At 44.0% G+C, this 27,195-nt stretch overlaps 1 protein-coding gene across 1 annotated transcript in view; it reads left to right on the top strand.

The window, feature by feature from the left end:
* The first annotated feature begins 1,196 nt into the window (after positions 1 to 1,196).
* PATL1 (protein associated with topoisomerase II homolog 1 (yeast)) overlaps positions 1,197 to 27,195 on the top strand; it is a 34,992-nt gene continuing 8,993 nt past the window's right edge. The window contains exons 1-14 of the mRNA XM_006900438.1: positions 1,197 to 1,268; positions 3,128 to 3,239; positions 12,478 to 12,695; positions 12,979 to 13,059; positions 13,714 to 13,908; positions 14,861 to 14,962; positions 15,601 to 15,696; positions 16,270 to 16,484; positions 17,621 to 17,710; positions 20,689 to 20,869; positions 23,355 to 23,478; positions 24,341 to 24,438; positions 25,375 to 25,434; positions 26,735 to 26,883. Coding sequence (XP_006900500.1) covers positions 1,254 to 1,268; positions 3,128 to 3,239; positions 12,478 to 12,695; positions 12,979 to 13,059; positions 13,714 to 13,908; positions 14,861 to 14,962; positions 15,601 to 15,696; positions 16,270 to 16,484; positions 17,621 to 17,710; positions 20,689 to 20,869; positions 23,355 to 23,478; positions 24,341 to 24,438; positions 25,375 to 25,434; positions 26,735 to 26,883 — 1,736 coding nt within the window. The 5' untranslated portion in view covers positions 1,197 to 1,253. The remainder of the gene's footprint in view (positions 1,269 to 3,127; positions 3,240 to 12,477; positions 12,696 to 12,978; positions 13,060 to 13,713; positions 13,909 to 14,860; positions 14,963 to 15,600; positions 15,697 to 16,269; positions 16,485 to 17,620; positions 17,711 to 20,688; positions 20,870 to 23,354; positions 23,479 to 24,340; positions 24,439 to 25,374; positions 25,435 to 26,734; positions 26,884 to 27,195) is intronic.

The following is a 27,195-nucleotide window of genomic DNA, read 5'->3' as shown; positions in this document are numbered from 1 at the left end:
GACGATGATGATGAGTTTATGTTATGGATTATGGAAAGTTAAAGCACCTTGCAGGTAACATTTGGGGTTAACCTTGTCACTGATCTACCACGCAGTACACCCATTTTATAGTGCAAGAAACCAAGCCACAGCAATACTCAGATTAGCTTGTCCAATTCTGTCAATCTCAAAAAGATTTCCACTCTAAACGGCATCTCCAAAGGCAACAAATATCCAGTTGCTGATTAATCCACTCGCGCTGACAGGCGAGTTATTTACTATGAGCCATTCCTAGGCGAGGCTGCATTTAAAGAGAAAAGCGTTGAGAAAAGGGTTGCGAAACCTCCAAGAAATCATTTACTCGCAGTGCAAGGTTAGTCCTCAAGGCAGAAGGAGAAGGTGCGGTCAATTCAAGCGGGTTTGACGAGCAAGAGGCACGAGAGGGGTCTGCAACCAGCAGGTTTTGTACGCAGGATGCAACTGGGACAACTTCTTGCCTCGATGACCCTGCGGCCACCCCGCTAAGAAAACGCGTACCCCGGGACCAACAGCGCCTACAAAGACCCCCGAGTGCGAGCTCCGGACACGCCCGAGGCCTTTTCCAAAACGAGCGCCGTCATCACGCGGAGCTAAATAAATCGCAGCCCCGGCCTGCTGTTGATTCAGCAGGTGACGCGCCCTTCACCGTGACCATGAGTTTAGGTGTGGATGGGGGTTTGGTGTTTCGTTTTGTTTTGCTTTGTGTTTCTCGGCGCAAATCGTAACGGGAGGCCTCCAGCTCGGAGCTGGAATACAGCCCCGGAGCCTCCACGTCTCCGAGCCCCGAGACTGTGCACGGCCATGTCCGACGACCATGACCCGGGTCTCAGCGCCCCACAGCGGCCGGAAAAGGAGTGACCTTCTCTCGGCCGCAATGTGAGCGCGGCACAGGCGCGGAGGAGCCGAGGGGGCGGGGCTGCGAGGCGGCCTCCAAAGGAAGGCCCTGAGAGGCGGCGCCTGCGCACTCGCTCGGCCCGGGACTTCCTTCCCGCCGCTCAGACTAGGAAGCAGGACGCCAAATCTGTCCCCGCGCAGCCACCGCCTCCCGGCGCCGAGCGGCACGGCCGCCCTCCCGCAGGCGCGCCTGCGCACGTGCCCACGCACGCTCCGGGCGTACGGCGGCGGCCAGGGGTCGCGAGCCGGTGGAAGGACCCGCGCGCGCGGAGGAACCCGGAGAGTCAGCGCTTCTTCCCTCCCTCCCCCGTTCCCCTCCCCGCTCCCTTCCCCCCCCAAGAATGTTCCGCTACGAGGTGAGCTGGTGCGACCGGAAGTGACTCCTCCCTCCTTTTTTTGCGCCCTTCTTCCTCCCGCAACCCCGGTGCCTCCGTCCCGCGCTGCTTGGGGGGTGAAGGAGCGAGCAGGGGATGACCTGGAGCAGCGGAGGGCCATCGGCTGGGGTCAGCGGGCTGGCGCGAGGGCTCTGAACTGGCCTTGGGGACGGGAACTGCCCTACCCATTCCGCTGGGGCTGGGTGGCCTCTTCTTTGCGATGGGGCGGGCCCGTTAGCCGCTGCCACCAGGAGACCCCCTCCAAGTCTGTACCGGGAGGCGACCTCTTGGCACCGACCCGGAGGTCCTGGAAGAGACGGAGTCACCTGGAGATGCCCAGGGACGCGTTTCCCGCCCTGGAATCTGCACCCTATCTCCCCCCTCCTATCAAAATACAATCACACCTATCTGTCTATGCCTCCCACCCCCCAGGGTAGGGAGTGAAGACTTGCTCTTTCCGGGGGACCCAGGCTGTTTACCATCGAGGGCTTGGGAGGGGGCGTGTCCTGCCGAAGTTTGCTGGACAAGTGGAGGAAGACCTGGAGTTGCAGCTGGGTGTCTTAATAAAGCAACCCTGACCCTGTCACCTAGCCCCACAGAGTGACCTTGAGTGTTTCCCAACTCCTGGGCAGTAGTTTCAGAGCTTCTAGAATGAAAGGGACTGGAGCTGTGTTTGCAGTTCGAAAACGGTGATTGGGTTCAGTAGCTCTGTGATTTGGAAGGGCGTGCTGGGGGAAGTCGCCTTTGATGTGGAGAAAGCTGCAGCGAGCCTGCTTTGTGTAAGTTTGGGAGGACTTGGGGATGAGTAGAATGGCCCTTTGGCCTGCTCTGCTCGTCGGGAACAGCCTAGTTAACAGTTAGCCAAGGTTATCACTCACCAACCTGCTAAGAGATTGTGGCATTCCAATTCCGAGGCTTTGGAAATTGTGAATAAGCTTCATATTGGATCCAAGACTAAACTGCTCTTAGTAAACATGTAGAGGTGATGGGGTACAGTAAGCAGATGTTGCTGAAAGAAAGATTATAGAAAAGAAATCCGTTGAAACGAGTAAATGAAGTAGAAGAAGAGATGTTTAAAATAGAACATTTTAATATGTGATATCTAGCATTTGTTTAGCAATCCACTTAATGCTTCTGAAGCTCACAGCGCTCTGAGATAGGTGATTTTGTATCTTCCCCGCAGCATAAGAGACTGAAGCTTAGAGCTTTCCATAGAGCCAGAAACAAACTAGGTGCACAATTCAGAAAGAATGAGACTTACCAGTGGTAAAACCAGAACTTTAATATGCCATGTTTTGGCTTTTTCAGAATTCACTTATGGTTGAAAATGTAGCTGTTTTGTCATTCAAGTTTGGACTTGGAGAAAGGAGAAGAGTGAAAAATAAATGGAACTTTTAAAAGGGAGAAATAGTGTAAGAGACCTGAGAATTTTGTTGAAAAACAGATAAATTGCAGGCAAGCCTAGAAAAGAGAGAAGTATTTCTTTTCATTATTGTACTTCAGCCAATGATATAAAGGAACTTCCAGGACTCATTTCTTGGTTGCATGAGCAAATGCTATTATTGGATTTCTAATAAATTGGAGAAATGAAACACTTGGGAAGACAAGTTAAATGAAATTTAAAAAAAATAAAACAAACACCCAAATAGGAATTAGCAACTGAAAGAAAGGAAGATATGGAAAACTTCCACATAAGACAATTTGGGAATTGATGAACGTACCATCTTTCCAAAATATCCTACAGCTGTAGTGTTCATGGGAGAGAACATGAATGCTTTTAGAATGGAAATGTGAGTTTAATGAATAGCTAATATCTTTTTTCTTTTTTTTTTTTTTTTTAGTCTTTGGAGGATTGTCCTCTAGATGAAGATGAAGATGCATTTCAGGGACTAGGAGAGGAAGATGAAGAAATTGATCAGTTCAATGATGATACCTTTGGATCAGGTGCAGTTGGTGAGTGACATCCTTCCCTTCAGAGATCATCTTGATCTCCTACCCCTTCCAAAAAGTGCTTTGTCGTCATGGGAATACCCTCACTCCCTAATTTGGCAAGATAACTCTTGTATTCTTTTAATGAGAATAGTTCAGTCTTCACTGGAAGCATCCATCTACCTTGCCTCTTTGAGCTTCTTTTTGCTTCACTAGAAATGACCAGTCTTTTTTAAGCCCACTTCCAGCTGAATGACCTACAGATAAACTTGATAGCTACATGGCTACAGATGTAGATATTAGAATTGATGTGTAAAACATGTCATTTAAGTAAAGACAGCCTGTAGTGGGCTAGTAGGTAACCTGGGTTCTAGAAGGTGTGGAGGTGTGAGTTTCTGTTTTAAATTTTAGTCGTCGATAGTAATTACATTGGCACTGTTGTTGTCTTTTAAAAAGAAGCATTTTATCCCAAAAGTAAAGCTGGTGCTATGAAGACTCCTAGAGTGTAGAAAAGATAAAGAAAACAAATTTTTTTCTGTACAAATAAAACCTTTTCTTGCCTTAAAATGTTTTTTCGAAGAGTTGGAAAAAGTCAAAGAGCCAGACTTAAGTTTCCAGGCTACAGTGTACCAGCTGCTCAGGTGGGAAGTGGAGGGAGCAAGCCTAAGAAACTTGGTAAAACTTGAGAATTCAAGATCTTAGAACAAGTAAACTAATCAAACTGCAGTAAAAATAAGTAGGTAAAAGCCAGTGCAGATGTCTTTGCATCTGCTTTTGATATTGGACAGCAGCAAGAAGAGTGTTTAAATTTGTACAGCCATTTCTTTGTAGTTGTAGCATTTCTATTTATGTAGCAAGTATGTAAACTTAAATAATAAAAAGGAAAAGTAGCAGTAATGCATATTTCTAATATCTTGAGTATCTGAAAAAATGGGAAGTCTTCATGTTTTGTAATAGTTGATGATTATGCAGTGATCTAACTAAACAACTTAAATTTGATTCATGCTTAAACTGACTTGAAAGAACAGGCAAAACTCTATTGTCAATCCAAGTTTACGAAATCCGTTAGGGAACTGTAAATTGACTGTTGAAAGGAATGAGAAGAAAATCTTTCAGGTAGAAGCTCGCCTCGTTATGGCAAGGAACCAGAGACTTTGGACGACAGCCATACTTGAGGAGATGAGAGGAGCCAAGAGAATGACATGATCTAAGCCCTCTTCTCTCTCCATGGAGATCACAGGGGAAGGGAAGTAGAATAGAATTACAAAGCAGGGAAAGGATGTGCACTGCAAATTAGGTTTGGCTCTTAGCTCAGTAATAACCTATCGGACACAGGAGAAGCCACAGACATGGTGTTCTTGTTTCTAGAATTGTTTTTCCACTTAAATACTGTCATGAATGCATCTTGACTATTTGTTGCCATTGTAGCTGAAACACTACAGGAAATAGCTTTAAAAACAAATGGATCAGGAGATCAGGAGTCCCAGTTCAGAGGACTAACTTTAAAAGTTGGCTTTCTCTGCTGGCTCCAGGGGGAAAGGCCTTACCTCCTTTCAGTGTGTGAGCCTGGTATCTTTTGGCAGTCTCCATGTATCTTGAGATTCTCAGTGTAGAGACCTTATAGCTTCTCTTTGGAGGGTACCGAAATCCCTCTTTCTCTGCTCATTTCTCTCTCCTATTATAAGATAAAACTTGGGCCACATCCCAAGAAAACTCCCATTGCCTAGGGTCATGCTTGTGACCTGAGTTCAGGTACTGTGTCCCACCCTGATTTCACTACACCAGATCAGATCACATCCTAGTGGTTTTATCATTGTAACTGCTACACTCCATTATTACATAACTGCCAGTCTGTTGAGACTCTTGGCCTACCCTAGTTGACACGTTTTGTGAGGACACAGTTCAGTCCAGAATAGAATAAACAAGTCCAGGTGATTTATAATTATTAAGAGGAAGCAACGTAATAATTACATTCTCAATGTTAGACCTGAGCAGAATGCTGACGTTATAAAAGTGCTGTGGACAGTCTTTTTATTTTATTTTCCCCTAAGAAGTCAGTGTGTCAGTATCATCAGTTATGAACGAAGAACTTCAAGCTGTGCTGATGACAGTGACAAAAAAACAGGCTGCAGGAACTCATGGAATACCACCAGTTGAGATATGTCAGCAAACACATGCAGCGCCAGAAGCACTCACTTGCCTGTGCTGAAAAGTTTGGAAGACAGATACCCGGCTCATCAGCTGAAAGAGAGTCCTTTTCATGCCCATTCCAAAGAAAAGTGATCCGCCATAAAGTGGAAGTTAACCTAATTACATAACACGAGTAAAATTTTGCTGAAGTTAATAGGAAGACAGTTAAAGAAAACTGCCAGAAATTCAAACCAGATTGAGAGTAAGATGTGGAACAGAGCATGTCACTGCTGATGTCGGGCAAATCTTGACTCAACGAAGAGAAGACAGGAGAGAAGTGTGTCTCTTTAATTGAGTAGGAAAAAGCATTTGACTGCGTGGATCATAACATAGTATGGCATGAAAATTCTAGAACACTTAGTGGTACTCCTGCAGCACCCAAGCGTAGACCGTCATTCCAACAAAACCAGGAGATGCTGCTCACCATCAGTCAGGAGAGTGGACGTTAAGGTTGTTGTATCCTTTTGCCTTACTTAATTCAGTCGGTATGTTGAGCAAATACTCCAAGAAGTTGGACTATACAAAGAATAATACAGAAATGGGTTTGAAGGAAGAATGCCTATGGTACGCAGGTGACACAAACTTGATCGCCGTAAGCAACGAGGACTTGAAGCAGTTACTGATGAAGATGGAGCGGTACCACCAAGCAGATCACAGTAAGCACAGAAAATACTAAGGTTATCAAGGGTTTCATGTTATTTGGATCCACAGTCAACAGCCCTTGGAAACGGCAGTCAAATGATATATTGTATTGGGCAAATGTGCCGCAAAAAGACCTCTTTGAAGTGTTGACAAGCAGAAATGTCATTTAAGGACTCAGTCACAACTCACCTAAGCCATGACGAGTTCACTTACCTCATACATGTGCCAGGGGAGCTCTGGTGGTAAGAAGCTACCACACAGTCCTAGAGGTGCACGGTTTGAATCCACCACCTTCTCTGTGGGAGATGGATCAATGGTCTCCTCCCACGTGATTAACTGCCTCTGGAAACTGGTTAGAGGATCAGCCATGAGTCGTTTCCAACTCGATGGTACACAGCAGTGACATTCACATACACGTGGAAGAGGCAGACAGTGAATGATCATCTTGTCGGTGAAGAACATTGACTACACCATGGCCTGCTAGAAGATGAACACATCTGCCTTAGAAGACGTGCACCCAGAAGACTGGAGAGTAAAACTGTGTCTCCACAATTTAGCGTAAGTTATCCGGAGGAGCCAGCCTCTGGAGAAGGACATCGTGCTTGGTAGAAAGTCAGCACAAAAAGGAAAGACCTTTAACAAGGTGGAGTGACGCAGTGTTTCCAAACAGCAGCAGTTGTGAGGATCCTGCAGGACCAAGCAGTGTTTGCTTCTGCAGCTTTTAGAGTTGCTGTGAGTCAGCATCATCTCTTAAGACACCTGACAACATGTTCTTATAAAGTAGGAACAACATTGCCTTATAAGGATATTACAGTGTCAGAACTGTGTTTTATGTGACGAGGAAACAGAATAGTGCACATGCACATTGAAATAGCCCCCAGGGGCTGAAAGCCAGTTTTAGAACGTTAAAACAGCATATGGTTAGCTCACTTGGTCAGCAAACTTTGTAATGGAGAAAAGATTTTTCACAGTGAGCCCTTTCCATTGAAAACATAGTGTACTTCAGTTGTAGAGTTAAAATCCTAATTCCTCCTAGCATCTCGCCCTTTGTATTGTTATCGATGTGAGGTACCCTGGAGAGGAACCAGCTCAGAACTGACCTTCCAGCGGGTTTCAGAGGCTTTAAATAACACAGAAGGAGACTGCCCATCTTTCTACATAGAGCTGCTGGTGGCTCAAATCATGTGCCGGTGGGTTGGCAGCACTCCTTGGCACTAAGCCACCAGTGCCTTGTGTCATAGATACTGTGCCTACTACATATGTAGTGGGCTCTGGTGGCCTAGTGGCAAGAAGCTGTGTTGCAGTCCCGAAGGCACATGGTTCAAATCCACCAGCTGCTCTGCAGGAAGATGGACAATCTCCTCCTAATGCCTCAGAAAAGCCACCAGAGATGGTCAGCTGTAGGTCAGTTCCAATTGGACACACACACACTATTTCATCTAAATGGGCTTTTTTTCTCTTTTTGTTTTTTTAAGCATATTGGGTTTTGATTATCGGAGACCACTCTGCTGAAATAACTATGTTAAGTTCTTTTCTGTAAATAGAGGAATAAAAGTTTAAAATGACATTACAGAGAAAGAATGCCGCTTGCTGGACACTTTGGCAAGAAGAAGCTGTTAGGCAGGGAAGAGAATCCAAATAGTTAGGAAAAAAGGTTCAAGACTTAGTAAAAATATTTTTATAGCCACAACCTGTATTCTAGGGAGGACAGGGTGACCCACAGCTTACACAGTCTCTTTCCCAGAACTAGTGCAGTCAGTGGTTCACAGTGAATTCATTCACAGATCTACTACAGTGCCCAGAGACTAGACTGTGGTTCAGCAGTACTAAAATTATAAGTGTGAGAGGGCCACTTTCCTAATTTGGGGTGGGGGGGTTACTAATTTTATGAGGCACATAGTTAAGGGATAAAAATAGCAAATTCTAAGTATTTGTTATCTGACTCCGAAAGGAACTCAGCCTATAGAAATATTTGCCTAAGATGTTAAGATAAATTGCAAATAATCCTAAAGTTCATCAAACTAAAAAACTCAGAAGTCACTGCTGTCAAGTCAGACTGGCTCACATTCAGAAACTGCATGGGAGTTATCAATAACATTTCATTTATGTAGATACTAAAAATAATGAGTTAAAATTATCAACAATTGCTTTTTCACATATGTCGGTGCATGCATAAAAGATATTCAGGATTGTTTAAATAGAAAGCAGGCTAACTATAAAATTTGCATTGTAAAGAACCTTAGCTAACAGAATTATGGTGAACTTTTACTTTCTAGTTTACATCTTTCTCTGGTATTTTAACACGTTTCCTTTGTAAGCAGGAAGATAGAGATATTTTACAGGCTTACACATTAACTCCTCAGGGGAAAAAGAAAATGATGATGTTGTTAGGTGCCGTTGAGTCAGCTCGTGGCCACCCTGTGACACCAACCTCACGGTCTCTGATATGCCCCAGCCTGTGGGTACAGTCGTTGTGTCAATCCATCCTGTTGGGGATCTTCCTCTGACCCTCTGTCTTTCCCAGTGTAATGTCCTTTTCCAGGATCCCACCCCTCCTGACAACACGCTCAGTGTATGTGAGATGAGGTTTCACCATCCTTGCCTCTATGGGGCGTCCTGGCTGCACTTCCTCCAAGAAAGTCCTGTTCTTTCAGCATAGGCAATCCAGTACCCTTCTCCAGTACCACAATTCAAAAGCATCAATTCTTCTGTCATTCTTATTCATTGTCCAGCTTTCAAATGCATAGGATGCAGTTGAAAATGCCAAGGCCTGGGTGAGGTGCATCTTGGTCTTTAAACTGATGTCATTGCTTTTTAGAACTTCAGAGAGATCCTTGGCAGCAGATTTTTTCCTGAAGCAATACATATTTTTAACTTCTTTCTTTTGATTGCTGTTACCTTTGGAGTTGTTTGTGAATCCAGGTAAAATGTGTTTGTTGACAAGTTCAGTCTTTTCTCCATCTAGCCTGTCGTTGCCTGTGGGTGCAGTAAAGGGGGTTGTTGTTTCCTTGATGTTGAGAGACAATCCATAAGGAAGGTTGTAGTCTCTGATCTTCGCAGCAGGTATTTCATGTCTTCACTTCTGCAAGCAAGGTTGTGTCATCTGCATAATAAAGACTGTTGATGTGTCTTCTTCCTATCCTCATGCCACTGTCTTAGGTACTGTACAGAGGAAGCTCTGGTGGCCTCGTGCGTAAGGAGTTGCACTGCCAGCCCAAAGGCACTCTGTTTGAATCCACCACCTGCTGCTGCATTGGAGGAAGATGGGCAGTCTCCTCCCTTGCAACTTAAAGCTTCTGAAAACCCACTAGAGGGTTAGCGATGACTATGAGCAGTGAGCCAGAGGGGGAGAGGGACTGTCCAGGGAGTCCTGATGGTGTAGTCTGTATCGAATCACACTGCCGGCCCCAAAGCTCTGCATCTCCAGGAGAAAGATGGGCAGCCCTCCCATCATAGTTCACACACACGCACCCACGATGCTGAGTCAGAGCTGACCTGAAGGAAGTGAATTTTGCATTTTATATGCTGGGCAGCCATCATCTTCCCTTTGCAGTTGTGTCTCCCAGCCTGTCTTCTGTTTGTTGCTTTTAATAAAGTATATCAATTAAGTGGGGGGTTTTGCCATTAAGCAGAGTTTTCCAGAATTCTCTGTTTCTCTTAATGATAAAAGGATTTAGTTCCCTATCATCCCTGTCTGTTAAAACTTAAACAGGTTCTACAAAACACGTAACTGAAAGAAGAATGAAATATTTAACATGCAAAAGAATGCACTTTTTTGTGGGTTAGAAATAGTGCATGTTTAGGTGAGGTGGAGATAAATAAAAGGATTATTTAGGAAATGCCTCCATGAGGAGGGGGAAACCTTTAGTGGAGGGGAAACTTTTAATGATATAAGTGTAATGAAGCAATGAGGTTGGGGAGCACGGCCATGAAAGGTGTGATAAAATAAGGTCTGGTTCTAGAAAAGCTGATAAAGCGTTCTGAAGATTTTAATCTGTGCTGTGACTCCGAAATAACGCCATCACCATAATAAACAAGAAAACAGCCCTAGTGTTAATGCTCGAAGAGAACCTGGACCTTGTTCAAGCCACCAACACCTTTGCCCCAGTTGACCGTAGTAGAGGCTGGACAAGCCTTCGTGGTTCCAGAATTGGCCAGCCATCTCTGCTTTCATCGCAGCAGCTGGAGGGATGTGTTTTAAAAGGTAAACTACACAAGACCTCCAGTGACAACCGCTTTCTGACCAGAGTAGCCCGCAGGGTCCTGACTCCTGTTCGAGCGCCCTCCTTACTCTCCTGGATTTCTCTTTCTTCTGCTCTTTCCGTTCCAAACCATCTCTCAGAGCCACCACTCTCAGTCTTAAAGCCGTTCCTTTGCCTGTAATGCCCTTACTCTGTCTTCGTCACCTTCTTATTTTAACCACCACTTAAGGTTTTTTAACTCTCTCTCCTCTATAGTTTTATAGTGTTTTGATTTTCTGATAACATCAAGGTGACATACTGCACTGGGGAAGTCTGCAGTCAGGGACCTCTCCGGATTATTGAGGTGCAGTGATGTTCATTTGAGGACTAAGGGGCATCTAACTCAGGCCGTGGTCTTTTCAGTCACTTGCTGTGCATCTCAGAGCTGGTCAGTGAGTAACGATGATAGAATAAGATGGGTTTGAACTGCGGTGTGTCTTGGAGAAGGTGTAGCCAGAGTACAAAGGTATTAAAGTTTGATCTCACATACTTTTGGCATGTTGCTAGAAGAGGCTGTTCCTTGGAGAGGAACATTGTGCTTGGAACGGTGGAGAGATGGCAAAGGAAAGGAGGACCCTCAACTAGGTGGACTGACACAGTGACTGCAGCAGTGGGCTGCAGTGTGTCAGGGATTGAGGATGGCACAGGATAGAACAGAGTTCAGATGTTTTAGTCATAGGGTTGCTAGGAGTTGTACTCAACTCAGTGGCACCTAACAACTAAAAACAACAGCAACGTGAAGAGCCCCTGTGTGGCCCACATGGTTAAGGGCTCAACTACCAGCTGAAAGATTGATGGTTTGAACCCACTTAGAGACACCTCAGAAGATGGGCTTGGCAATCGCTTCTAGAAGGAAAGTCATTTTACATGTGGAAAACTCTGAGGTGACCCTATGCACACATGGAGTTACTATGTGTCTGAATCACTCAACAGGCAACTGGCAACAATGTAATTCCTCATTATGTCTGTTGCTGTTATCTGTCTCCTCCACACTTGAATGAAAGCTGCAGGAGGCCAGAACTCCTCCTCTGTTTTGTACTCTGCTTGCTGCAGCTGGTACAACAGAACAGTGCTGCTGGTCGGTAAGCGGCTCACCGAATGGTGCATGAAATTAAGGGGTTCAAAAACTTGTAAAGAATAAAGGGAGGTCTGGTGGCCCACATCCACCAGCTGCTCCTCCAGAGAAGGTTAACCAGTCTCCTCCCACTGGAAGTCCACTGAGCATCAGCTCTAGATCAGTTCCAGCTCAGCAGCTCTCAGGCACATCAGAAAGACTATGACAGTTGCCAGTGCAGTGGATTTTTAACATTCCTTCAGATTATTTTTTTTTTGCCTAAAAAAATGTGTTGAAATCTTAACTCTGACGATAGTAGTACTTACCCATCATCATTAGAAATCTATTTGCAAATTGATTATGTATTGAGCTGTTGATCTCCATGCTGTCCTTGATATAATATCATTTGTTCTTACTAATGAAAAGAAACCAACTTCATCTTACTTGGATCCACAAGTACCACCCTTGGTACCAGCAGTCAGTAAACCAGGAGACGCATTGCACTGGCAATATCTGCAGTTAGGGGCCTCTCCAGATTATTGAGGATTAAGGTGCATCTCATTCAGGCCATGGTCTTTCTAATCACTTGTTGTGCTTCTGAGAGCTGGGCAATGAATAAGGATGACAGAAGAAGAATTGATGCCTTTGAGCTGTGGTGCTGAAGAGCACCAAACATCCCATGAACTGCCAAAAGAACAAACAAATTTGTCTTGGAGAGGGTGCAGCCAGAGTGCTCTTTACTTCAGGCATGTTGCTGGGAAGAGCAATTCTTAGAGAGGGACATGATGCTTGGAAAAGTACAGATTTAGCGAAGGAGAGAAAGACACTTGACCAAGTGGATTGACACGGTTACTGCTGCAGTGGGCTCTTGTGTGTCGGGAGTTGTGAGGATGGCCCAGGATAGATCAGGGTTCAGATCTGTTGTTCACAGGGTTGCTATGGGTCGTACTTGACGGCACCTAACAACCATGAAGAGACCACTTTAATTTCTCCGTTAGTATAAATCTTATTTTGCACCTGTAATTGGCAACTTGACTTGACATTTTCTGGAATTGCATTTTTTCCCCTGTTTGGTTAACAGAAGGATTCTAGTTCCAGTGTGAGTGGTTGTTTCTTTTCTGTGATTTCCCCACAGATGATGATTGGCAGGAAGCACACGAGCGCCTGGCGGAACTGGAGGAGAAGCTGCCCTCGGCAGTTCCTGAGCAGTCAGGCAATGGAGAGAGGGATGAGATGGACCTGCTGGGCGACCATGAGGAGAACCTGGCGGAAAGGCTTAGTAAGATGGTGATTGAAAATGAACTGGAAGATCCAGCCGTCATGAGGGCAGTGCAGACCAGGCCAGTCTTGCAAGTAAGTGACTCCACGTGAGCACCACAGTGAATTATAGACGTAAAGTGAAATACCGGCCTTGGCTGTTAAATTCGTTTACGGTGAAGAAAAAATGCAGTTAGAATAGAAAATCCGTGAAGTGATATTACAAATGAGAGCAGGTGTGGAGATGAACTCCAGGACCCTGTGTAGTAATTTACTCTCCAGCAGTTGGGCCTCTTTTGACCCATCATTCAGAGCCAGCAGTTGAGTCACCCAGAGAACCCCCACGGTTCTGACTGTGTGTGTATCTGCTTTTGTCCAGCCCCAGCCAGGAAGTCTCAATTCCAGCATCTGGGATGGATCTGAAGTTCTCAGGCGAATCCGGGGACCACTGCTTGCTCAGGTATAAGACATTTCTCTTGTATGTAAAGTTCCTAAAATAGAACAACTTGGAGTTAGTGGCTATGATCATGTGACCGTCGGGGTTTTATTTTTTGTTTGTTTGGCTTGGTTTGGTTGGGGTTTTTTTTTGTTTTTTTTCCACTGAAAGAATGTTTATCATTTTTCCGTATTGTCATAGCAGCACTTATCAGGTTGACTTCCTGACTTCTTGTTCATCCTCCCTGGCAGTGGTCATTTGATGGCTTTCCTTTTGAGAAGGTTGCAGGGAGCTCCTGGAATTCAGATGGGGAGTGGTGGGTGAACCTTTGAATCTTGATCGTGGTGGCAAATCCATAGCTGTGTGTTTATCCACACTCAGGGCTGTAAGCCAAAGGGAGTGGTTTAGTGGTAGAAATTGTGCTCTCAGTACAGAGGTACACAGTTCGAACCCACCAGCTGCTCCATGAGAGAAAGATGGGCTTTCTCCTCCTGTGCATTTTACTGCCTCTCAAACCTGCTGGAAGGTCAGCTGTGGGTTAGTTCCAACTCGACAGTACACAACAACAAAAAACTTAAAAATAAACAGTTACTTCTCAAGGCATGTTTGACATCTGCAGAGGTCACTGAGACATTTCCGGTTAGTTCATTTCTTTGTATTTTTACCCCCTTCAATTAGGAAATGCCTGCGGTGTCTGTACTAGAATATGCCTTGCCCCAGAGGCCCCCACCAGGCCCAGAAGATGATCGAGATCTTTCTGAGCGAGCGTTACCAAGGAGATCAACTTCACCGGTCATTGGGAGTCCTCCTGTGAGAGCCGTCCCCATAGGCACCCCACCTAAGCAGATGGCTGTGCCCAGCTTCAACCAACAGGTACCTCTCCTCCGCAGGCTCTCAGCCCAGGATATTGGGTATCTGGGCAAAATCACTTGGGAAACTGGTGGTGCTGGGAGGAGGGTGGACGTTTTGGGTAGGCATTAGATTAGAAAGAAAACTAGCCAATTAGAGACGAAGGCCAAGCAAGTCAGACACACATCCCCTGGCACCTTTTCTTGCTGCTGCTGCTGCTGCTGCTGTTGCTGTTGCTGCCTTTTAACTGGGGGAGATAAAGGGTAGTTCACTGAGCACCTTTGAGTATATATCCTTTGTAAAGTGTTTTGCAGGCTGCCCAAAACATTTGTAGAGCGAGAACTGAAAGCTGGGGGGAGTGGGAACACAGAGCACTGTCCACATCCCTTTTTACCTTTAAGATATCCCTGCTTTCCCTAGAGCCTGTGCAGTCCTGTTCCATAGACTTCCCTCCACCTGAAACCAGCAGCTGAAAAGGAAGGCCAATTTGGAAGGTATGGGGGGAGGGTGGTGTCGGTATGGCCTAGTTAGGATCACTGCCCTGTGAACGGTGGAGTCACAGCGGATCAGGAAGGTGCTGAGCATGGCGGCCATATCACAGGGTCTCCAGAACAGGACTTAGTTAATCCTCCAGCTTTCTTATCATTCCTTCTCCCTCACCGCTACCTAAATACATCCTCTTGGAGAAAATTGGCAAGTCAGAGTGTCTGCTGGGACCTCCCTCAGATAGCGTGGAAGGGTGGGATAACTGGAGAATTAGCTAAATCTTCCTCAGTTAAAACTGGCACTGTGCTTGATACTCATTGCGAGGAAGTGACCAGAGGTTCTAAATTTGAATCCATAGCCATAGCAGTTCGCTTAGAAGTAGGGCTTGGCATTGAGTTTTTTTTCTCTGCCAGTACTTGAGGGGAGGGAATGTCGGTGGCGGAAGAACTGACTTAACTGAATGTAGTTGTGTGTATGTTTGTCCTGACAGATTCTGTGTCCGAAGCCTGTCCACGTTCGACCCCCGATGCCGCCACGTTACCCCGCTCCCTATGGCGAGAGGATGTCTCCAAACCAGCTCTGCACTGTCCCGGTACATCATTTGACGGCTTAGGGAAACTGTGTAGCATAAGTGTTCTGAACGCTGCCAGTGTGAACACCACACCACCGTTACATACTTGTTCTTGTCAGGTGGATTCTAATTCATGGAAACAGTTTTCTTTGTTGCATTCCTAACAGAAGCAGAGTGCCAGGCCTCTCTTCCGTAGCCCACTGGGGGGTTCAGAGCAGTTAGGTATAAACTGTTAGTGCTACCGGGGCCATCGCCATGGTTTTTCGTTTCCCAAACTTTATTTTTTTTAATCTCCACACTTTACTGGGTCTTCCAGTCCCCAGATGCAGAGAACAGTTTGTTGTGCTCAGTCATTTGGTATCTCACATCTTTCCCATCTTAAAAGCCTCAATTCTCTGTCTTTAAGACTGTCTTAAAAAGTCTGAATTCTGTGATCTCTTCAGCAACTTAAATCTGTCATTCTAGCTTACTTTCTCTTGTCATTGTAAGCAGAGTACTTCATCATTTCTGCTTTTTTTTCGGATTCTCTCAGTGGAAAGTCTGACTGTTGCTTAAAATTTTTATGCTTGAGTTTTGTCGCCATTATTACTGAGTCTCTTAAGTTGGTGTACTTGTTTCATAACATGAGTATAATGCCTTGTCTTTTTTTTTCTCCTCAGAACTCTTCCCTTCTTGGTCACCCCTTCCCTCCTAGTGTTCCGCCTGTTCTCAGCCCTCTTCAGAGAGCACAGTTTCTTGGAGGAGCTCAGGTAAGTGCTGGGGGGCCGTCAGTTCAATTCCCACTCACAGCGACCCTGTTTGACAGAGGAAGAGCTCGGTAGACGTCTTTATGGGAGTCGATTGCCAAGGCTATTTTCCTGTAGTACTGCTGGTGGGTTCAAACCACTAACCATTCACTTAGCGGCGAGGCGTTTCAACACTCCAGAGCCAGGGCTCCTTTCCTCAAGTGCCTCCCTTTTCTCTCCCTCCCCTCACCCCAGTTAATCTTGCATTAGTGCCTCCCCCACTTCCTGCTCCTCTTACTTTTCCGAAGTTACTGATGGAAGCAGTGTGGCCTAAAGCAGGAGGACCTGCCCCGTTGGGAGACACCGAAACCTGTTACTGTCAAATGTCAAATCAATTCCTCATGTTAGGGAGTAGAACTGCTCCATGGGGTCTTCCTGACTTAACCTTCACAGAAGCAGCTGCTGGGGCCTTTCTTCTGCACCACTGAGTGCGTTCAGACCTCAGAGTCTTTAGATTAGCAGCCAGGCACAGAGCGCACCACCCAGGGGCGTGAAGGACTTGCAGATTGACTAAATCCAAGGCCTTGTTCGTCGTACCTACAGCCTGGACGGATGTCCCCCAGCCAGTTTGCACGGGTCCCTGGGTTTGTTGGTAGTCCGCTGGCCGCCATGAATTCCAAGTTGCTGCAAGGGCGAGTTGGGCAGATGCTTCCCACAGCGCCCGGCTTTCGTGCCTTCTTCAGCGCTCCGCCCCCCGCCACGCCACCTCCTCCTCCGCAGCACCCTCCTGTTCCAGGACCTCATCTGCAGAACCTCAGGTACACCAGACAAAGCTCACGGCTGCAGCTCTGACCCAGGTCGCTTGCTCTTTGCAAGAAATGCATTTGGAGGTCTTACTAGTTCCTCAAATTGCTAAACACGCTAACACTTGACAGACTCCGGGCTTGCTTACGAGTCACGATTTCCTCAAGGGTCACATGCTTCCTACACACATTCTCACAGTGCAAGTTAATCACTTATTTTTTTCCTGTAGTTTGTCATGTCTCACTTTATACTTGTTTTACAAACATATCCTAACACAGTACACACAGTGCCTGTTACTTCACAAGAATTACCATTTCCTCAAGGAACAGAGCTACGGATGCTGAGAATTCAGCTAATCTCAGCACTAAGTTACATAGTTCTGCCTTCTAGTTGTATGTTGTTGTGTGTACCAACGAATCAGAACCGACCCATAGCTGACCCTCCAGTGGGTTTTCAGAAGCAGTAAATAGCAAGGAGGAGAGTGCCCGTCTCTCTTGCACAGAGCAGCTGGTGGTTTTGAGCCGCGTGCCATTGGGTTGGCAGTGCAACTACTTTCCACTCAGCCACCAGCATCCCCTTCGAGTTTTATTAGGAGGGTAGAATGATATTTCCATACATATGATGTATTTTCTATGTCATTCTCAAATGTTTGAAACTGAGCTTACGAAATCTATTTAAAGATACTCATTAAACAGACACAGAAAATTATTCCCTTACCACTGATTCTTTCGGATTTTGTGATCTTGCTCTTAAGAAGTGAGACTTAGCCTTTGTGGAATAGTGTCAGAGTGGCTGTCTTTCTCTGGAACCAGATTTCCTTAAAGTAACTAACATACTCTTAGGTAAACTGAAAGAGCCCTGGTGGCTCAGTGGGTCATGAGTTGGGCTATGAACCAAAAGGTCAGTGGTTCCAACCCAGCAACAGCTGCTCCATGGGAGAAAGATGTGGCAGTCTACTCGTGCAAAGGATTTACAGCCTTGGAACTGTACAGTTCTGCTCAGTCCTATGGGGTTGCTATGAGTCAGAATTGATTGAGCACCACTGGATTTGGGATAAATCTTCATGAGATTGTGCTGTTCTGATAGGATCCTTAAAAATGTCAAATCTTGAGGGTGACAGAATTGAGACTCTTGATTGTTTTCTCTTTAGATCCCAGGCCCCAATGTTTCGACCAGACACAACTCACCTTCACCCACAGCATCGCCGACTTTTGCATCAAAGACAGCAGCAGAATAGAAGGTAAGTGCTCACAGCACCACTGTGCTTTCTGGATTCAGCTTCTGATTTTGACAGTGTAACAAGGTGCTGCTAATTGTATTTACCCTTTTAGTCAGTTTCATTAATTGAGTAAATTACTTTGTGCATAAATAAATCAAATCATAAATGCTATCATTTTATGGTTTTAATATACTAGCTTTAGACTATAAGAATTACCCATTTCTTTCGATAGTACTTTATTTTCGTCATAAATCTCAATTAAAATTTAAATGTGATTTTTTTTTTAATCTAGCTTTTTGTATTTATCTCTTACCACGTTCCTCCGGTAGTCTTAACTGCCTTTTGATTAACTATGTTAGCACAGAGATAATTTTGAAACTTAATGAAGCCTTGAATTTGGTAATATGTGAAGCCTCTGGTCACTCTTTATTTCTGTTTGTGTGTGTGTGTGTGTATTTGCTGCACAAGGATTAAATCATTACAGGCAGAGGGGAAAAGTAACTGTCTATACAAACTTTTGTGTGCTAGGTACTAGGATAGGATTTGAGGGTAAAAAAATAATCCAGATGACAGATAAGCTAGAAGATAAAAAGACAATCTACAAGAAAACCTCTGTCTCCTTACATTCTGCAATAATTCATTTACATAAAATAAGGAAACCAAACAAAACTGTGAGGGATTTTTTTTTATATTGGCTTGCTTTCAAAGTTCATATACATTGTGTTTCACACTATCCTTCATTCACGTTGTTTCATACAATCATTCCAGTTCATTATTTGTCTTTCCAGATCCCTGCCAGATCTTTCCCATTTCCTTTACCCACTCCTCCCTCCATCCATCTAATTGTATGACCCTGTGATTTCCCCCCTGCCTGTCCTCACCACTCTGCTCCTACCTCCACCCCTTGGATCCTCATACACATTCTACAGTTATGGTCTACAATTTTTGTCCTGATGGGGCTGAGTTATTCACTCAGCATAATGCTCTCCAGTCCCTCCCAAATTAGGTAGTAACTTTCAGAATTACTGCTCCTGAAAGCTGCGTGGTATTCCATCGTGTGAATGTACTACACACGGTTTCTCAATCCATTCAGTTGTGGTTGGATGTTTGGGCTGTTTCCATGTTCTTGCGATGGTGCATAATACTGCTGTGAACATTGCTGTACAAATCTCCATTTGAGTCTCAGTCCTAATTTTCTTGGGGTATGCTGCAAGCAGTGGTATAGCTGGGTCACATGGAATTTCTATCTTCAGCTTTTTGAGGAAATGCCAAATTACCTTCCACAGTGGTTGTACCATCTTACAATCCAACCAGCTGTGAGGGATCCTATCTCTCGCATCCAAAACTGTGAGGGATTTTTAATCTCACTTTGATACTGTGAGTGTGCACAATTTCTTTTCATTTTCAGAGACATTCTAGGATATTTTTACAGATAAAATAAAATCTGTATTGTCTCTTAAGAGCTAGAAAAGCACAAACCAGAAAAGGAAAAATTAATACATCTACATGCAGTATTAAACTTGTGTATAGTAAAAGAACATACATATACAGGAAACCCAAGTGACCCCTAAACATGCAAAGATGCAAAACAAAATGAACCATTTTATATCCTCAGACAAGAATGGAATGTACAGCGTACAGCCTCTTGAAACAAAGTTACCAGTTAAAGGAAGGTGGGACCCATTGATACTGGGTCCTTTGATCCTGGAACTGAACCCACCCTGTGGCTCAATTTCAGCCAAACAACAGCCACCTCCAAGGCAGACAGTTCAAGCAGACAGCTATGTAGTTGTTAGAACAGTGAGCCATGCAGAGCAGAAGGGCAGCATTTGCACAAGGGTAAAGCTCAGAAGGCCAAAAGGGATAGGAATGAAGAACGGAGACAGAAAACACAGCGATGATGCGGGGAGAGTGCTGTTCCACCGTAGGGATTGTAATCAGTGTCCTAAAGCAAAAGGCATATGAAGAGTTGAATGAGTTCCCAATCTGCTCAGTGCTATTTCATGCAAGTCACACTGTAAAAAGTAAGAAGATAAGGTTAGGAACGTACACCACCACAACCCAGCAGTCAGGGATGGATGGTATCAGTATGGAGAAGTATGAAAAGCATAGCAGTGGATGAAGAAGCAGGAGGCATTGTGTCTGGAACGGTGATGAGTAATGGAAATTATAATAATGACTATAGTAAAATTAAGTATTTAAAGAGTAGTACCAAGAATATGAAAACATTTCCTTGGATACGTATGAAGGCAAGAACATGGCCCTTAAGAAGGAACACTGAAAACTGGCAGCTGGGGGTAAAAGAAGTCTTCAACTGTAAATACAGCTGTTACTACTTGTTATGTACTGGCCAGTCTGAATGGACCCATAGCTGACGCTGCAGCGGGTTTTCGGAAGCAGCAGATCTCACAGGCGGAGCTTGCCCATCCTTCTCCCACGGAACAGCTGGCAGATTCGAACCGTATCCCTTCCGGTTGGCAGTGCAGCCCCTTACCATTGGACTTTGCATCACTCTGATAATACTTTCCAAACTTGAGGCAAATTTGGCTCAAATAATGGTTTTGTCATTAATTCTAAATGATGGGTAAATGGGTATTTATGATAGTATGTGTTAAACTGTATCATGTTGATCAAAAATCTCTACTTCTGCGGGTATATAATACACAAGTCTCTTGATATTTACAAATGATACAGGTAAATATTTTTGAGATTTTACTGAACTATTTCCTGATTTTCAGAGTTAAGTATATAGTCTTTGGAGTCAGTTGACTTACGTTCAAATATCTTAGCAGGTGTGTGACTTCTGACAATTTACTTGATCTCTCTGGGGCTTTTAACAAAAGCCAAAGAAAATCCTTTTTTTTTCTTTTTCTTTTTTTCTTTAACAACCATTAGGGTCCCGTGTCCCCCTGCCCCCGTCCCCTTCTCCCCCCACTGTACATTATAAAGCATCATTGTTGTAACCTCTGGCAGTGAGTGTGCCCTTTGCTTGTTTTCAGTCAACATCGGAATCTCAATGGTGCAGGAGACAGAGGAATTCATCGGAGCAGTCACCAAGATCACCTCCCAAAGGATCCATACGCCAATCTCATGCTGCAGCGAGAAAAGGACTGGGTCTCCAAAATCCAGATGATGCAACTGCAAAGCACTGATCCCTACCTGGACGATTTCTATTACCAGGTAAATATCGTGTACTATTAAGGGAAGTAAGAGTTGGCCTGAGCCAACAGAGATGCAGATCAAAACCATAGTGAAAAAGCATTACGTTCCCACATGAATAGCTAAGAGAAGAAATAAACAAATAGATGATGGTTTTTGGCAAGCATATTAAGAAATTAAAACCTTTTTCCATAGCTGGTAGCATGCCATGGCTGCTGTGGAAAACTGTGGTGATACCTGAAAATACAACTGCCTTGTTGTGGTGGGGTTGTTGTTGTTGTTAGGTGCCATCAGTTGACTGAGACTCATAATGACCCTGTGTAGAGGGAAACCTTTCCTGGTCCTGCGCTATCCTCAGAATCTCTACTTCACAACTGCTCTATGACCTGGCAATTCCACTCCTAGCTATACGTCTAAACTGCTTGAAGGGAGCGACTCAGAAGGTGACTTACACACCAGGGTTTATTGCAGCACTAATTCAAAATAGCCCAACGGTGGAAACAGTCCAGCTGTCTGTCGATCAGCAAGTGAATGTTAACAAAATGTGGAACACGCCGACGATGCAGTACTGTTCACCCAGTTAGAGAAAGGACCGTTGCTGCATGCCAGAGCACATACGGAGCTGGCAGACATGGTGTGTGGAATAAGTAACTCACAGAAGGATAAATGTTATATAACCTCATAGATCTGTGTCTACATAGAGCAGGTGTACAGAATATGGAGAAGAAAATTTATTGTTACAAGGGACCAGGAAGAGTGGACAAAGAGGAGTTAACAGTGGTGGGGAAATTGCATTGATTTAGGGTAGAGTTGCATAGCCAATGGTAATGAATGTCAGTAAATTGTACACCTGTAAAAAATTGGCACCAGAGGGAGGGATGGGCAGGGAGAAAAGTGCAACAATGAATGAATGAAAATCCAAACTCTGTAAATGTTCATTAAAATTAATAAAATAAAATTTAAAAAAAAAATTGGCACAAGCAAACACTTCATGGGATTGAGTTTCCTATTCAGAACCTCAGAGTCGTAGTTTCATGAGCATTCCAGTTAACTGAGCTTGCGACATGTTTAATACTTGTAGTTCATTGCATAGTGTCTGGAGCCTTAAAAACCAGCAAGCAGACTTCTGGGCATAGCAGTTGGTCCTTGTTAACCAGGAATGGAGGGCAATAGGATATGTTGTGTGGCTAACTGCCTCCGGTACAACTGCTTCCTTCACTATAAAACCACAAGAACTGGATGGTGTCCAGCTGTTGTTACTGAACATTTTCATTCTCTAGAAAAGACTCTTGATCAAAAAGGGACATTGCAGGGTAGAATTTCAAATTTCCCTAGACTCTAAATTTTCTAGAGCTATGGGAAATAGATGAACTCCTGCAACTATTGCACTGAGATAACATTAAGCCAAAAGTATACCTTGAAAGTCTTCTTAAAACCAAGTAACAGTGCTATAGTGAGGAGAGAGTTCCCCTGCTGCCCCAGAACGTGGAGCCTCTCTTGAACATTGACTCCCACCAGCAGCTCTTTGGGAGAAAGATGGGCTGTCTCCTTGTGTGCCTTTTACAGCCCCCAAGACCTAGTGGAGGAGCAGTTCTGAGTTGATTCCGACTATCAGGCAGTGAGTTTGAGAGTGAGAATAGGGGGAAAGGTCTGCTTTGAGCATTCTACTCCTTTTGACTCTGGGGGATCGTATTGATGATAGAGCAGCTCGAAAGGTAAGAACCTTCACGGGCAGGAAGTTTATGTTAACGGGAGAGACGCTCAGGAAAGGAGGACCAGAATGGTTGCACAACTCAGCCTGACCAGTGTTCCTGAATTGTACGTGTCGAAGCTGTTCAATGCTTTGCATGTGGTTTGCTGTGTATGCCCTAACAACCAAGTAAATAAAATTTAAAAGGGAAAATCCCAAAAAGAGGGCTTGGGCATTTGTATTTGTTGTGGTAAGGACACTCATTTAAATGTTGGCAGAAGGTTTGGGTTTGCCCTCTTATGCGGGAGAGCCACTTCTCTTACTCGCTGGTTTGCGTGTACAAGTTTTACTTTTTTATAGAGAGGTTCTCTAGTCAACATTTAAAAAGCCCATTACATTAGTAATCTGATTTTTTTTCTCTCCTGTTGACTGTCTTAACTGTTAGTTTCCGTTGAGAGCTAACTTGTTTTAAAACCAAGGTTTTGTAATAAAAAGAGATCAGTACCTTTCTAGAGATGAAGTTGTGTTACTGTTGCTCATAAAGAACAGAAAACTCAAACTCAACTGAGTTAGAACCGAGTCATAGCCGACCCTGTGGATTTTTGGAGTGAGCGATCGCCCATCTTTCTCTCACGGTGCTACAGGTGGATTTGAACCACCAGAGAGGCACAGGCTTGGAGTCAGCTGTGTCCTCCCTGTGCACTACGTCAGCAGAGCTCCCTGACACTGCCGCTGGTAGAGATGAATTACTAAGTTTGTAAAAGCAGCCGTGTCCTGTGCTTGTGTTGCAACTCAAATCATCTTCTCTTGTAATAGAATTACTTTGCAAAACTGGAGAAACTATCAGCTGCTGAAGAAATACATGGTGATGGCCCGAAAAAGGAACGCACCAAGCTCATTACCCCTCAGGTGGCCAAACTGGAGCACGCCTATAAGCCAGGTAAGGTCCTTGACCCCATACCCGTGATAGGAGACGCTTGAGATGTTGCTGATGTGAGAAAATATAAGTAACTATACACAGGTCGCTATGAGTCGCAAGCGACTCGACGGCACATAACAACAGCAACAACATGCACATAACAACAACAACATACACAGCCAGTCTCCAGGTTATGAACAAGATCTGTTCCTAAGAGTGTTTTTAAGTAGAATCTGTAGCTAAGCTGGGACAGATGTATACAGTTCTTATTTAGCCTTACTTTAGTGCAAGAAAAGGCTTGAAGCTTTTTCAGTGAGTTAACACTTGTACGTGCAGCAGGGAAGGTGATGGTGATAATCTGTTTTGAGGTGGGGTTAGTTCAAAGTGAGGACAAATTTAAATAATATTAATAGACAAACATGTTAAAAGGACATAGCTGAACTTTGGACTCTGACTTTTTGCAGCCCAGGAGCCCTGATGTATACAGATGAATGCATAGATATATTTGAACCGGATTTTTGATCTGTCCTTGGTTGCCCTTAATAAATACAAAGATAACCCTCTATTCAAACATGGACTGAGTGGTTTACAGATTACCTTTTGGATCCTTTGAGATACCCTCATTTTTAACCCTGTGGTCACTTGTTCTTGTTGTTTGGTGCTATCAGGTCAAATTCAACTGAGAGTGACACTGTGAATAGCAGTGTTCCTAAATTAGATAAAGGGGGGAATTACATCGATTTTTATGTTCATAGCTAATGCAGCAATCAAAAAAATGGGGAGGGATAAATTTTTATTTTGTTTCTTTTGTGGTGACTGAGAACGGAAAGCTTTCTTCCATAACTGTAGTTCTCATTTCGCTGTGACTTCTCTGTCGTTGCAGTGCAGTTTGAGGGCTCCCTGGGAAAGCTCACTGTCTCTAGTGTGAATAATCCCCGCAAAATGATCGATGCTGTTGTGACCTCTCGGAGTGAGGATGACGTAAGTGCTAGCAGGATTGTGTGCTGTAAAAAGCCTGGCTTCTTCCCACTTGTTGGCGGTCACCGTGTCACAGGACCCAGACGATAGGGTTGCTTCTGGGCAAAGCCGGAGCTTCCCGCCTGGCATGTATCACAGTCTGCTGCTCCACAGAATTAGCCCTCACACCTCTCGGGCGGCCAGGCAGGCCTGCGGGTCCAGGACTGTTCAATCTAGGTAGCACTGCTTGCAAGCAAAAACTTCCATTTACTCCTGTCAGCTCTTTTAAAACGTTATCATTTACTATTGAATGGATTGAGAAATTATGGTGCGTTCACACGATGGAATACTATGAACATGTAGGAGCAATGATTTTGAAAATCACAACCTAACTTGACAGAGACTGGAGAGCATTATACTACGTGAACTAACTCAGTCCCATAAGGACAAATACTGTAGAAGAGCATTATTGTAGAAATAGATAACTAGTAAAATATGTATGAGAATCTAAGAGGGGCGGGGGAGCAGAGGGGTAGGGATAAGAGGGATAATTATATTTCACACAATTTGATGGGTGGAAGGAAGGGTGGGTAAAGGAAATTGGAAAGATGTGGTGTGAAAAACAATGTATATAAACTTTGTAAGTAAACCAGTATAAAACATAATTTTATTTTTAAAGATGTTATCATTTCCATATGGTTTAAGAGTTTCTTGTGATGTGATCATCCTCTACTGCCTTCTGCAGTTAGTTTTTGTCTGTAGATTCTGTGTAAGAAATATGCCATTGATTAAATCATCTCTATGATCTTTGTGTGACAAAGATCTGTGAACTTCAAGAGAGTCTATAGCCTCAAAATATTTTCTAAAGGAAGCCTGTAAGTGCACTCTTAGTAATTATTATTTTTAAATGTAGTAAAGAATTTATAGTGAATAATTTTGTCTTCCCCCCCCCCTCTTTAGGAGACAAAAGAAAAGCAGGTTCGGGACAAGAGGCGAAAAACCCTAGTCATAATTGAGAAAGTAAGTTCCGTTGTTCCTGCTGTTGTTGTCACGTACGACTCATAGCAGCCCTGTGAACAACAGCCGTGAACCTCCTCCTGTCATGTGCCGTCCTCATCACTCTGACACACTTGAGCCCTTTGCTGCAGTCTCAGTGTCAGTCCGTCTCTTTGGGGGTCTTTCTTTTGCTGACCCACCACCTTTCCAAGCTTGGTAGCCCTTTCTAAGGATAGCAGCATGTCCAAAGGAAGGGTGTTCCTTTCAAATAAGAAACTGTCAAGTGTTACAACAGTGAAGGAATGGAAATCCAAAGTCTCTGTAAATTGTCATTGAAATGAATAATAAATTTTAAAAAGAGATAAACATAGAATATATGAATATATGTAAATATTTTTTTATATCCAGATTTAAAAAAAAGAAAGAACCTGTCAAGTGTTGTGTGCACCGGAGTGAGCAGCCAGTCAGTGATTTTGATTTTTGTTGACGGCTCTATTCTCATGATAATGCCTGGTGTGTATCAGAGCACTTGGCTGTGGGATCTTGGAAGGAACGCTACACTTACAGTTAGAGACGCCAGCTCTTTAGCCAAACTTGTCAAGTTAATACCTGAGCATCTTTGGGCAGGCCGTCTTATCTAATAAGGATAAAATGTACAACGTTATAACTAGAATTAACTAAATCATTCAGATGATTGGCATTTATTTTACATTCTGTTGGTACTGGGCATTGTGCTGGGTTCTAAGAAAGATCAGGTCAAATAGAAGCAGGTAGTTTGTAAAGGGTATGCACTGTTGGGAGGCCACAGAGCACAGACTTGGGAGCCGTTTTTTACCATCTCCTGGGGCAAGTGCTTCTACCTTTCTAGGTTGTCCTTCCCTTCTTTCTCTGTAAAATAGGGATGATACTATGTTTCTCACTGGATTGCGTTGACTATTCAGTGAGTGAATACATGCAAAATGCTTAGAACAGGGGCTGCTATCCAGTAATACCATTAACTGTTACCGTTTTCCTAAGTCGAAGACATTGCTTTGTAGTACTGCTTATTTTTTAAGTACAGTGCTGTTGTTCCTGCTAGAAAGCATATAGTCATTCTGTTATCAAATCTTCTACACTAGAAGGACTAAGACTGTGTTGGAAGAATTTTTTACATTATTTCTCTCTTCTGTTTCTGGGTTGAGAGGGATATTTCCCCTGCTTAGTCTTTCTGCATTGACTTTTCATTCTTGGCTGTATGTGGTGGTCCTGAGCTGGGGGAGCCGTTTCTTTGCTGCTCTGTGAGCCAAGCCTCACATGCCTTTGGCTTGTTTTGTGTCTCACGTAGACATACAGTTTGCTCCTTGATGTGGAGGACTTTGAAAGGCGTTATCTCTTGAGTATGGAGGAAGAGCAGCCTGCCCTGGTGGATGAGAGAAAACAGAACATTTGGAGCATGTACGACAACTTACGGGGGAAGTTGCCTGGACAAGAGAGGTAAGAATGATGGACTTTGATGAAAAGATGAGACGAACTGTACTTCTTCCTCTCTGCCATCCTGAGTTTGGTTTGTATTTTCGTTTTATAATTAATAGGCTTTGTTCTGTTAGATTATGAGCTCCCAACACACAGTTTATGTACATTTTTTATGATTGATGAATCCACGTTTACAGTCGAAATACATCCTTTTTTTAAAAAAAAATTTTTTTTTTAAATTTTATTATTTTTGTGTGAGTGTACCATCAGATCAGATCTGACTGGTACAGGAGGAGATTGTCCCTCCTTCCCCGGCAGAGCATCTGGTGGATT

Source organism: Elephantulus edwardii, unplaced genomic scaffold (assembly GCF_000299155.1).
Source record: "Elephantulus edwardii isolate Elephantulus edwardi_28Jun2011 unplaced genomic scaffold, EleEdw1.0 scaffold00284, whole genome shotgun sequence".
In the NCBI taxonomy this organism is placed as follows: Eukaryota; Metazoa; Chordata; class Mammalia; order Macroscelidea; family Macroscelididae; genus Elephantulus; species Elephantulus edwardii.
Note: the sequence above shows the minus strand (reverse complement) of the source record. Positions and strands in the feature narration are given on the sequence as shown.